The sequence below is a fragment of the Lepus europaeus genome, chromosome 23, assembly GCF_033115175.1.
Source record: "Lepus europaeus isolate LE1 chromosome 23, mLepTim1.pri, whole genome shotgun sequence".
NCBI classification, from domain to species: domain Eukaryota; kingdom Metazoa; phylum Chordata; class Mammalia; order Lagomorpha; family Leporidae; genus Lepus; species Lepus europaeus.
Window position 1 is genome coordinate 26,048,749 of NC_084849.1, and position 13,019 is coordinate 26,061,767.

At 44.2% G+C, this 13,019-nt stretch overlaps 1 protein-coding gene and 1 pseudogene across 1 annotated transcript in view; both read left to right on the plus strand.

Annotated features, from left to right (window-relative positions):
- Nucleotides 1–13,019, plus strand: part of SPECC1L (sperm antigen with calponin homology and coiled-coil domains 1 like) — a 142,241-nt gene that overhangs the window by 25,690 nt on the left and 103,532 nt on the right. The window contains exons 2-3 of the mRNA XM_062182105.1: nucleotides 873–1,062; nucleotides 11,208–11,352. Coding sequence (XP_062038089.1) covers nucleotides 910–1,062; nucleotides 11,208–11,352 — 298 coding nt within the window. The 5' untranslated portion in view covers nucleotides 873–909. The remainder of the gene's footprint in view (nucleotides 1–872; nucleotides 1,063–11,207; nucleotides 11,353–13,019) is intronic.
- LOC133752327 (MOB-like protein phocein) lies at nucleotides 1,632–2,291 on the plus strand (annotated as a pseudogene).

Genomic DNA, 13,019 nt, shown 5'->3' on the forward strand with positions numbered 1-13,019 from the left:
AAGCAGGTGCCACTCAGGAGGACGAAGGCTGTGATTTTCCTAGTGGGTGTACAGAAAGGCCCCATTTTCTGATACGGGTTTTATTTTATTTTATTTTATTTTTTTTATTTTTTGACAAGCAGAGTTAGACAGTGAGAGAGAGAGAGAGACAGAGAGAAAGGTCTTCTTTTTTCCGTTGGTACACCGCCCAGGTGGCCGCTACGGCTGGCACACTGCGGCCGGCATGCTGCACCGATCTGAAGCCAGGAGCCAGGTGCTTCCTCCTGGTGTCCCATGTGGGTGCAAGGCCCAAGCACTTGGGCCATCCTCCACTGCACTCCCGAGCCACAGCAGAGAGCTGGACTGGAAGAGGAGCAACCAGGGCGGAACTGGTGCCCCAACCGGAACTAGAACCCGGGGTGCCGGTGCCGCAGGTAGAGAGGATTAGCCTTGTGAGCTGTGGCGCCCACTGGTGCTAATGTTTTGATGAAGAATTTCCTTGGTGCCTCTAGACAAAAGACACATGCTGAGAAATACATTTAGTTTCTGCAGAATGATAAATGCTAGGATAGTGATAATTTCATTTAATGCTGCAGATGCTGTACACTGAGTTTATATCTCATCAGTTCTGTTAGAAGTCTAGGATATTTCCTCTCCTGGATCAAGTAGAATGTACAAAGTAATTTCAAATAATTATTCCACGAGGAATCCTTGAACATGGGCACATTCTGATTAGCAAGCCAAAGCATTTTTCAGCCTCTGTTTTCTGTAGTGACAACTATCTTTCAACTGTTTTTATTCTTTACATAGTAAAAAAAAAATCTTTGAAAAATTAACTTCTAATGTGCTTTCTTCCAGTTTGGTTCTCAGTATGACGCTGTTTCTTTCCACAGATTTGCTTGTAAATGCATCACAAAGAGGCAGCCCAGAATGAAGAAAGCAAGCAGGAGTGTTGGCTCGGTGCCTAAAGTGTCTGGGATCAGTAAGACGCAAACGGTAGAGAAAGTCAAGCCGGAGAACAGCTCCTCAGCACCTACAGGAAGCAAACTTGTAAAACCTGGAGCAGCAGCAGCCCTGTCCAAGGTATCTGAATATACGCTGGTTTTTTTCAGAGTGACTTTAATATGCTGTGTTAACCTGGGGATTTGCCCTCTACTGGTGCTAGGAGCGCGTTGCCTTTAAAGACAGCTTAGCTTCGGGTGGACCTTATTAGTGATTCTGGTCTGTTTTCATGAATGAAACCAAGCAGTTGGCTTATGTGTGAAACAGATAATTGAGCCCTTGCCTTAGGCAGGGCGCTATGCTCGCATGAATTGGAGGTGGAGTCTGCCTTCCTGAAGCTTGTAAAGCTTGGCGGTCAGGCACAGGCACGGATGACTAAAACATACATGGCAAGTGTCAGGTGTCCTGGGAGAGTAGGAAAGCAGTGTGAGCAGTTTCAGGTAGGCAGACAACGTTCTAGTCCAGGAAGCTTTTATGAAGAGTGTGTACACCAGGTCTTAAAGGATGAGTGGCAGTAGCATGCCTGTGACCCTAGACAGGGTTTTTTTCCCCCCACCCAACCCCCATCCACCATAAACTGCTGTTTTCCTGACAGCTGACCCAGTATTAATCCTAGTTAAAACTAGGCGATGTCACCAGATTCTGGCACCATGGTCATGGCAGAGGGGATGGCAGTGTTGAGGCAGAACAGGCCGGGCACCAAGGTGCAGGATTTCTATAATTGGCCTGATGAATCCTTTGATGAAATGGATGGTACACTTGCTGTTCAGCAGTATATTCAACAGAACATAAGAGCAGATCGCTCCAATATTGATAAAATTCTTGAACTACCTGAAGGCCAAGGTGAAGGTATATGGAAGTCTTAACATTTAAGGTTAGTCTTGAGCTAAATGAACTACTGTCAAATTTCAGAGTGAATGCCATCCAGATACTTGTCCTCAAATGAAAGCAGCTGAACAATGGATTTTTCTGTGTGCAGCTCATAAAACTCCAAAAGAGTGCCCTGCTATAGTCTATACTAGACACACGCTTGATGGTGCTGCGTGTCTTCTGGATAGCAAGAAATAGTTTCCTAGCAGGGTTAGCATAGCGGAATCATCTGTAGCAAAACTAGGATCAGTATGCTGTAGGATTTAGAGAATATTTTCATCACTGGCAGATATTTGATGAACATGACAATGAAACATTTTTGTGTCATCGGTTTACTAAATTTGTGATAAAATACAACTTGATGTCCAAGGATAACCCGATTGTACCAATTTTAGAAGAGGAAGGTTCAGAATTCAGTTTCTGGAGAAAGTGAACAATGAAGGGAATCATCCAGAAAAATGTACTGATCACATAATTAACATTAATTATGTGCTGTATATATATCATTTTAGACATGTCAATCATGTATCCACGTTATAGCGTCTTTGTTTAGTATAGGTTTTTGTATGCTGTATATTGCTTTTTTTTTTTAAAGATTTATTTATTTATTTGAAAGTCAGTTATACAGAGAGGAGAAGCAGAGAGAGGGAGAGGGAAATGTCTTCCATCTGCTGGTTCACTCCCTAGATGGCCACAACGTCCAGAGCTGTGCTGATCTGAAGCTGGGAGCCAGGAGCTTCTTCTGGGTCTCTCACTCAGGTGCAGGGGCCCAAAGACTTGGGCTATCCTCCACTGCTTTTCCAGGCCATAGCAGAGAGGTGGATCAGAAGTGGAGCAGCCGGCACTTGAACTGGCGCCCATATGGGATGCTGGCACTGCAGGCAGCAGCTTTACTTGCTGCATCACAGTGCTGGCCCCATGTATTGCCTTTTTTTTTTTAAAGATTTATTTTATTTATTTGAAAGAGTTAGAGAGAGAGACAGAGAGAGAGGTCTTCCATCTGCTGGTTCACTCCCCAGATGGCCGCAACAGCTGGAGCTGCGCTGATCCGAAGCCAGGAGCCAGGAGCTTCTTCTTGGTCTCACACGTGGGTGCAGGGGCCCAAGGACTTGGGCCATCTCCTACTGATTTCCCAGGCCATAGCAGAGAGCTGGATCAGAAAAGGAGCAGCCAGGACCGGAACTGGTACCCATATGGGATGCCAGCGCTTCAGGCCAGGACTTTAACCCACTGAGCCACAGCCCATCCCTGTATATTGCCCTTTACACTTGATACTACACTTGATCTTAGCCAAAAGGCCAAGAAGCGATTCGTGTATTGCCTTTTTAAATGGGAAATACTTTTTAAGTTATTCATGAGCTGTATATTCACCATTGTGGCACTCATTTTTTAAAAAATAAGATTAGTAATGCCTGTTAATAAAAGAATTTACATGGCCGGCGCCGCGGCTCACTAGGCTAATCCTCCGCCTTGCAGCGCCGGCACACCGGGTTCTAGTCCCGGTCAGGGCACCGATCCTGTCCCAGTTGCCCCTCTTCCAGGCCAGCTCTCTGCTGTGGCCAGGGAGTGCAGTGGAGGATGGCCCAAGTCCTTGGGCCCTGCACCCCATGGGAGACCAGGATAAGTACCTGGCTCCTGCCATCGGATCAGCGCGGTGCGCTGGCCGCAGCGCGCCGACCACGGCGGCCATTGGAGGGTGAACCAACGGCAAAAGGAAGACCTTTCTCTCTGTCTCTCTCTCACTGTCCACTCTGCCTGTCAAAAAAAAAAAAAAAAGAATTTACAGTTTGGTAAAATTGCTGCTAAACAATCATTGGATTACAATCCTCATCAAATAAACCCATCTATAAAAAGATGAGTAAGCTTGAGGTCTCACACAAGCCATTTACTAAAGAGATAGTAGTGTTGTCCTTTCATTTTGCCCGAGTTTAGATATTATAGAAAATTCTGTAGAACATAAATTGTAAACTTTTCCAAAATGAGATAAAAGTGCTTTAAAATTGCTTTAAAATAGTTTTTGATATGAATTTATTATTATGTGTATATCTGAATATAAATGCAAATGAAGCATTAGTAATTCTTTTATAATCTTACTATGCTACATAAAATATATTCTAGGCCAGTGTACTTGGAAAGGATATACCTTTTTTGCAACAGTGGACTGTTATATATAGAGGCTAATGATAAGGCACATACAAGGTATTCTCACTGGAAACCTGTTCACCCCTTCTCACTTCCCATAATCCTATCCCCAGATACTTTAGCTGAGAAGTCTTTCATCAGACTGTGACTTAATGGTGGCTTAAACCTGTTTGTACTCACATTTGTATTGATTACTTACAGATTTACCTCATATTAGCAATTATATTACACTACAAGAAAGATGTGTTGGCATAGATTCTTTGTTTTGTGAAATTTTTCTAACTACTTAGAAAACAGACCTTAAAACCATTTGATTCTTCCTCTTGGTAATACTAATCTTTTCATTTAACCCTAGGCAGCATTAAATAGAGTTGAAGAAATGCTGTAGTATTTAATTTGCACCCTTTCTTCACAAAATTTGAATTAAATACATATATGAGGTTATTTGCAATATAATTGCTGCAAAGGTGTTGATGAATGGCCATACAATTTTTAGACTTTGTTTTAGTATTTAAGGATTTGGGTGCAGGTGTAACAATCTTTTTTTTTTTTTGACAGGCAGAGTGGACAGTAGAGGGAGACAGAGAGAAAGGTCTTCCTTTTTGCCGTTGGTTCACCCTCCAATGGCCGCCGTGGTAGGCGCGCTGTGGCCAGCGCACCGCGCTGATCTGATGGCAGGAGCCAGGTGCTTCTCCTGGTCTCCCATGGGGTGCAGGGCCCAAGCACTTGGGCCATCCTCCACTGCACTCCCTGGCCACAGCAGAGAGCTGGCCTGGAAGAGGGGCAACCGGGACAGGATCGGTGCCCCGACCGGGACTAGAACCCGGTGTGCCGGCGCCACTAGGCGGAGGATTAGCCTACTGAGCCGCGGCGCCGGCTATAATCTTATAATCTATTGAATGCGGTTTTTCATGGAGTACTAGAGAGGACTTATTGCCAAGCTGATTGTAATGAGGCACTAAGATAGGGTGGAAAAATTAAACATGTAGTGAAGAAAATACTTAAATTCAACTCTATGATAGATTTAACAAATGTGAGAAACTTTTTCATTTAAGGAAGTTATTTTGAAATGAAGATGAAAATGTATTCATCTTGATAGTCTTTTCAAATTTGAGGAAATTATTTATACCATATTATGAATCAAGTATGCAAAGAAAAAAATGTGGGAAATAGTAGCATCCTGAGAGTGTGTATATACAGCTTACACCTTTCCAATGCTGCCAATCATTTTGGCTTTAACCGTACTGTCCCCACAGCCACAGTCCTTATTGTACCCCCCCCCCTCATAGCTATATTTTAGAAGTTTCAGGTTCACAGTGAAAGGAATGTTGACTTTGAAATTATATATTTATATTAATGTTGCTATAACTAATTGGAATAGTAATTTTTAAGCAAACTTGCTAAATATTGAGAGAATAACCTCCTAAATTAAGTTATAGATAGCAATGTAGCTCTTCTCTCTAGATGGTTTTCATAATGGCTTTCTGTTACTTGACTATTTTCTTGGTGAACATTTGAACTAAGGTGGTAGCTAGAATTGGTTATCTGGCTAAGGATTTTGAAACATTTTGAATAATATGAATTAGTGTTAATGGGAAAATATTTTTTTTGTATTCATTCCACTGTCCCTGTACTGTGTTTGGAATTGATCATTAAAAAACAAACAAACAGGGGGCTGGCACTGTGGCACAGTGGGTTAACGCCCTAGCCTGAAGCGTCAGCATCCCATATGGGCGCTAGTTCGACACCCGGCTGCTCCACTTCTAATCCAGCTCTCTGCTGTGGCCTGGGAAGGCAGTACAAGATGGCCCAAGTCTCGGGCCACTGTACCCACGTGGGAAGACCTGGAGGAAGTTCCAGGCTCCTGGCTTCGGATTGGCTCAGCTTGGGTTGTTGCAGACAATTGGAAAGTGAAGAAACATTGGATGGAAGACCTCTCTCTCTCTCTCTCTCTCTCTCTGTGTAACTTTGACTTTCAAATAAATAAATAAATCTTTAAAAACAAACAAACAAAAACTCCAAAAGGAAAAAAAAACTAGGTGATATTAATTTGGTAAAAACATTTTTAAAAGATTTATTATTTATTTATATATTTGAGAGGCAGAGTTAGAGAGAAAGGGAGAGACAGAGAGGTCTTCTACTTGCTGGTTTACTCCTCAAGTGGTTGAAATGGCTGGAGCTGAGCTGATCAGGATCCAGGAGCTTCTTCTGGGTCTCCCACCTGGGTGCAGAGGCCCAGGCACTTGGGCCATCTTCCACTGCTTTCCCACGTGCATCAACAGAGAGCTGGATTGGAAGAGGAACATCTGGTACATGAACCAGTGCCCTTACGGGATGCTGGCACTGCAGGCAGAGGCCTAGCCTATTATGCCAGAATGTTGGGCCCAAGAATTTGTCTTCTTAACACTCCTTTAGAAGCTGGCTTTGGTCATGTTAGTATGAACATGGGATGGATATATTTAATTAGATGGTTGGCTTTGGGAGCAGGTGGAGCTGGGCTGTGTTTTGTAGGGCTGTGGCCTTGATTAAATGAGGAAATAAATGAGAGTGGTGAACAGAGGGCCTGGCCCCCAGAAAGTGCTCAGCAAACAACAGGAAGAAGCATTTTTATTGGTTAACTCCAGAAACTTCTCTAGCTGGTGATTGATTCACAAACTTGACAGTTTTCCTGTGGTGTGTTCTCAGCATCTGTATTGGTTTGGGCTCTCCTGGGATGAGATCCTGGGGAAGAGATGCCATTTTCCTGTGGGCCCAGGCTTCAGTGTCACCGCACTTAGCCCCACACAGTCTCTCTCCAGCTTTTTTCAGCCCAGAGTAGCTTTGTTCTTCTCTTGTTTCCTTGAGGAGTGTGGTGTTCTGGGTAGAAACGTTGACTGTGCAGAAGACCAGAAGGGGTTTCTGCTTGTCTCTAGGGAGGAAGAAGCATGGCAGGAAGCATGGTGTTAACAAGGCTTGTGTCCAGGTGGGCCCTGAGTAGATGGTGGCTCAGTTATTTTCAGAAGCATCTCAGAGGACACTGATGGGAGACTTCCTTATGTATGTGTTGAAAGATCAAGCAGGAAATGCCAGTTTTTCTATTCCAAGGTTGGTGAAACTGATGATTCCATGGGCTGGGAGATGCTTCCAGATTTTCTCCTTGGTACAGCCCTGATTGAGTTGTTAGGTGTCATGCCGTGGCCTAGAGAATGATACCCAGAACAGATCTTTGCCCTATTTCCAGTAGTTTGAGTCAACACTCTGAATTATTTTATTTCCTTGGTGGCAGTGCCGTCACTCTTGGGCGTAAGACAGGCGGCGTTTTCTGACCTAGCTGGTTACTCAGATGCCGGGACTGTCTCCGGAGTGGAGGCCTTTGTGGCTGAGTGACCTGTTACTTCCGTGACTGGAAGAACGAGTTGAAGCGTTGGCATTAGTTGTGCTCCACTGCCGTCTCCTGTTGTCTCCTCGACAGTGGCGGCAATGTCTACAGGTTTACTTTGGAGCGTGCACAGAGTGGCACGTCATAGCTTCTGAGGCTTGGATCTGTAGTTGCTGGTGGTTTGGTCTTGAACAGTGAGTACTTTTCCATTGTAAAGCAAAACGGTGTACCTGCTCTTGCCAGCACATGCCGGCAGCTGAAAGCTTTGGCTGTGCTGCGTTGGCAGATCTGTTTAAGTCTGTGTGTGTGTGTGTGTGTGTCTTTGCCTAGGCTAGAGTAATCGCTTTCTCTTAAGAGAAAAGAACAAAGTTATTGGATAGAAATTGAAGTAAGTAGGGAAGAAGAAAATAGTGAAAATGAAATTGAAAACATTAAAGAGCTTGGAGGGGCTAATGCTATGGCACAATGGATGCTACTTGGGACACTGGCATCCTGTATCACAGTGCCAGTTCCAGTCCTGGCTGCCCTACTGCCAATCCAGCTTCCTGTTAGTGCACCTAAGAAGGCAGTGGAAGATGGTTCAGGTACTTGGTTCTCTTGGGGTAACCCGGATGGAGTTTGAGGCTCCTGACTTCAGCCTAACCCAGTCCTGGAGCCAAATGGGGAGTGAACCAGTGATGGAAGGTCTCTCTGTCTCTGTGTTTCTCCTTTGCTCTGTAGCTCTGCCAAATCAATCAATCAGTCAATCTAGGTAATCAAGCTAATCTAATCTGTCTGTATATCTGTGTTAGAGACTCTAGAAACTTGTATTATTTTTCGAAGTTTTCCTATTTCATTGTGCTTTCTTTGGCACATAGATAACTCTCACAACTTGAATTCCTGTAACTGTTAGAGTTTTGATGACTAATCAGGTGAATAAAGTGTTTGACTTTCAGTTATTTAGACATCATGTGCACATACTCACCCATTTATGTGTGGACACCCACACCTGTATGTCACTGCACATTATTGTCATGCCCCACTTTTTTTTTAAGATTTATTTATTTGAGAGGCAGAGTTACAGAGAGAGAGATAGAGACAGAGAGAAAGGTCTTCCATCAACTGGTTCACTCTCCAAATGGCTGGTGCTGAGCTGATCCAAAGCCAGGAGTCAGGAACTTCTTCTGGGTCTCCCATGAAGGTCCAGGGACCCTAGCACTTGGGCCATCTTCTACTGCTTTCCCAAGCCATAGCAGAGAGCTGGATGCGAAGTGGAGCAGCTGGGACTTGAACTGGCGCTGATATGAACTGGCTTAGCCCTCTGTGCCACAGCGCCAGCCCTGTCATGACACTGTTCTCTCTCTCTCTCTCTCTCTTTTTTTTTTTTTTACTTGTATTTGGTCAGTCTTTAATGGATTTATATATTAATTTATTAATCAAAGTTTTTTTAGAAAACTTTAATAAATATAAATTTCAAAAATACAACTTTTGGATTATAGCGGTTTTTTCCCACATGAGACCTCCCTCCCACCTGCAAACCATCCCATCTCCTACTCCCTCTCCCATCCCATTCTTTATTAACATGATACTGTTCTTATAATGGCAGAGTACAGGATGTACATTTCTTCCTCTCTCTTATCTCAGATACCGTTAGAGATTAGATCCAGTTGAGAGTTGTGAGAAAGGACCTTTTTGATCCAGGTCACTTCACTGCTGATTGGAGCTACTGTAAAAACAAAGTACTACTGTATACAGTGAGTTTTGGGGAAAGCATTCCCATTCTTATCAGAACCTGTGACTTTAGGGCCTCTGTGGGATTAATAGGGGGTTATCTTCCATGTAGAGATGGTCTCCTACACTTGCAGTTTGCAGGGGTCACATACTGCTCAGGTTGTGTGGTTGTGGTTACTGCTTATAAAAGTAACCTACCTTTTCGTCATACTGAGAATGCTTTTTTTCCCCCCTAAAAAGTTATAGATAGGAATTAATAACCTTCAGTTACAGTCTTTTTAAAAAATATTTATTTATTTATTTGAGAGGCAGAGCACAGAGAGAGAGGGAAAGACAGAGTGAGAGAGGTCTTCCATCTGCTGGTTCACTGCCCAAATGGCTGCAACAGCTGGAGCTGGGCCAGTGCAAAGCCAGGAGCCAGTAAATTCTTCCAGATCTCCCACACGGGTGCAGGGGTCCAAGCACTTGGGCCATCCTCCACTGCACTCCCGGGCTACAGCAGAGAGCTGGCCTGGAAGAGGGGCTACCAGGACAGAATCCGGCGCCCCAACCGGGACTAGAACCTGGGGTGCCGGTGCCGCAAGGCAGAGGATTAGCCTATTGAGCCACGGCGCCGGCCTAAAAGTTTTTTTTTTTTTTTTTTTAATCTGAGAGAGAGAGAGAGCGAGCGAGCTCCCATCCTCTGGTTGATGCCCCAGCTACCCACAGCAGCTGGGACTGGGCTGGGCCAGAGTGGAGAACTGGGAACTGAATCAAGTCCCCCCATGGGTGCAGGGGCTCAGTGCTTGAGACGTTACTGCTGCTTCCCAGGACCTGCATTAGTAAGAAGCTGGGATCAGGCGCCAGAGACAGGAATCAAACCCAGGCACACCAGTGTAGGATGCGTACATCTTAACTATTAAACTCCCATCCCTCTTCTCAATTTTTTGTTCTGTATCTATTAGAGACCCTAGTCTTTTTTTTTTTTTTTTAGTAATTATTTGAAAAGGCAGAGTGGAAGAGATAGGGATGGATAGATAATAAATACAGATAGAACGAAATACCTTCTGTCTGCTAGTTCACTCCTCAGGTGACTATAACAGACTAGTGTGGGCCAGGCTGAAGCAAGGAGCCAGGAACCCCATCTTGGTCTCCCGCAGGGTGACAGGGGCCCAAGCACTTGAGCCAGCATCTGCTTCTTCCCAGGTGTGTTAGTAGGGAGCTGGATCAGAAGTAGAGCAACTGGGAGTCAAACCAGCACTCTTCTTTATGGGGTGCCAGTGTTGCAGGCGACAACTTGGCTTAACCTGCCGTGCCATGTTGCTGGCCCTGGCCTTTTATCTGTGAGAGGTGTACTTTCCCAGCTTTTTGTTTTCTTTTAAACTTTGTTTATGATAGTCCTTTGGGCCATGGTGCTTCAATCTGGTCTCCCACATGGGTGCAGGGCCCAAAACACTTGGAACATTCTCAGGTGCTTTCCCAGGTACATTAACAGAGAGCTGGATTGGAAGTGGAGCAGCCGGGATATGAACTGGTGCCCATATGGGATGCTGGCGTCCCAGGCAGGGGTTTACCTGCTACGCCACAGTGTCTGCTCCAAGTCTCTAGTTTTTTATTATTAGATCAACTAGGCCTTAAAAAAATCTTTGAATTTTGATTTAAATTTGACTCCTAGAGAATTAGATAAGAAAGGCAAACTTCGTAATAATTTCTTTTAAGTATTGGCTTAACCAGTGATTCACTTTAGAGTCATGAGGATTATCCTACTCTCAATGAGCTTTGTCTCTAGAGCAAGATGGCACTTCGTGTGGCATTCTAGAACTTTCCTGAGACAGCCCCTGTGGTGCCATTCAGATGATCCCTGCTCATGAGTCATATCCTGCAACAGAGAGTAACAAGGCTGATGTCTTTACTTTTCCCCATTCCTCACTGAGTTTGGTGGGAAGGCCTCCATAAAGTCTTTCACTACATGTGTGATTTAAGTATTTTCAGAAGAAGTATGTGAACCTTCATAAACCTGTAAATAGATGGTTTCCATAGCATACTGTGTTGCTTTCCATCAGAAAATCTGTAATTCTTGAGCTCAGTATAAAAGTTAAGAACTGTGTTTAGTCTCAAAGTATTGTTTGATCTTTGTCTGGTCATCTTCTTTTCCTGTTGCTTCTAGACCAAGAGCAGTGATGACCTTTTAGCTGGAATGGCCGGAGGGGTGACCGTGACTAATGGTGTTAGAGGAAAGAAAAGCACCTGTCCACCTGCAGCATCTGCCCCGGCCATGACCACCGTGGAGAACAAATCCAAGAGTAGCACAGGTACGGCTGCCATTCAGACATTTCAGGTGCTTTTTGTTCGGGCAGATTGTGTTGATGTGAGGGTGCTTCATATAATTATGGAAAATTCCAAACATATGTAGAAGTAGATTGATTTTTTTCAACTCCATGTATCTGTCACTGTTATCCATTCATAACCAATCTCACCTCTGTGATACCCATCCTCCTTATAGTTACTTTGAAGCAAATTCCAGACATTATATAATTTTTTTCTGTAAATATTTCATTGTCTTTGAAAAATAAGTATTCTTTTATTAAAGATTTGTTTATTTATTTGAAAGAATGATAGACGAGACACAGAGAGTGCTATGTCTTTCATCTGCTGGTTCACACTCCAAATGGCTGCAACAGCCAGGGCTAGGCCACAATGAAGCCAGAAGCCTGAAACTCCATCCAGATCTCCTATGTGGGGTGGCAGGGACCCAACTGTTTGTGCTATCATCCATTGCCTTCCCATGTACATCAGTAGGAAGCTGGTTTGGAAGTGGAGCAGCCAGATCTTGAACTGACACTCCAGTATGGAATGTGGGCATCCCAAGAGAAGACTTAACCCACTGTGCCACAATACCCAAAACATAATCATGGAGCCAGCATTGTGGTATAGTGGGTAAAGCTGCCACCTGTAACACTGACATCCTGTATGGGAGCCAGTTCAAGTCCTGGCTGCTCCACTTCTGATCCAGCTCTTTGCTAATGCACTTGGGGAAGCAATGGAGCAGGGACCAAGTGCTTGGGCCCCTGCACTCATGTAGGAGACCTGGAAGAGGCTTCTGGCTCTTGGCTTTGACCTGGCCCGCTGCCATTTGGGGAGTGAGCTAATGGAGGGTGGTGCCCCTTTCTCTCTCTCTCTTTCCCTCTACCTTTCTGTGACTCTGCCTTTTAAATACATAAAACACATCTTTAAAAAAAAGAACACAATACCATTGCCAGTTCTTAAAAATAATTAATAGTTCTTAAATCATAATTATTCAATAAATATCTGTTTTCTACTAATCTAATAAACTTTTCACTGTTTTTGTTTGGATCAGTATTTACGTAAGTCCGTATCTGAGGAGGCTTCAGACAGATCATGGGAACTTTGCATTTTTTTGTTGTAAGTTTCATTTATTTATTTGAGAGGTAGAGAGAGAGAAAGACTAAAGGTTGAACCATCTGCTGGTTCACTCCTCACATGCCCCCAGTGGCTTGGACTGGACTGGACTGGGACTGGGACCGAAGCCGGGAGCTGAGAATTCAATCAAAGTTTCCCACATGAGTGGTAAGAGCCCAGTCACTTGAGCCATCTTCACTGCCTCCTGAGATCTGCATTAGCAAGAAGGTGGATTCAGGAGCTGGAGCCCTGTGTGGAACCCAGACACTCCGACGTGAGTCATGGGTATCTTAATCTGTATGATAGATGCCCACCTTTCCGTGAATTCTTTGAAGTCCCCTCATAGAATGATTGGCTGATGTGTTTCTCTCTTTATTATTTTTTTTTAAGATTTATTTATTTATTTGAAAGTCAGAGTTACACAGAAAGAGGAGAGGCAGAGTGAAAGAGAGAGGTCTTCCATCCAATGGTTAACTCCCCATTCAGCCACAATGGCTGGAGTTGTGCCAGTCTGGAGTCAGGAGCTTCTTCTAGGTCTTGCATGTGGGTGCAGGGGCCC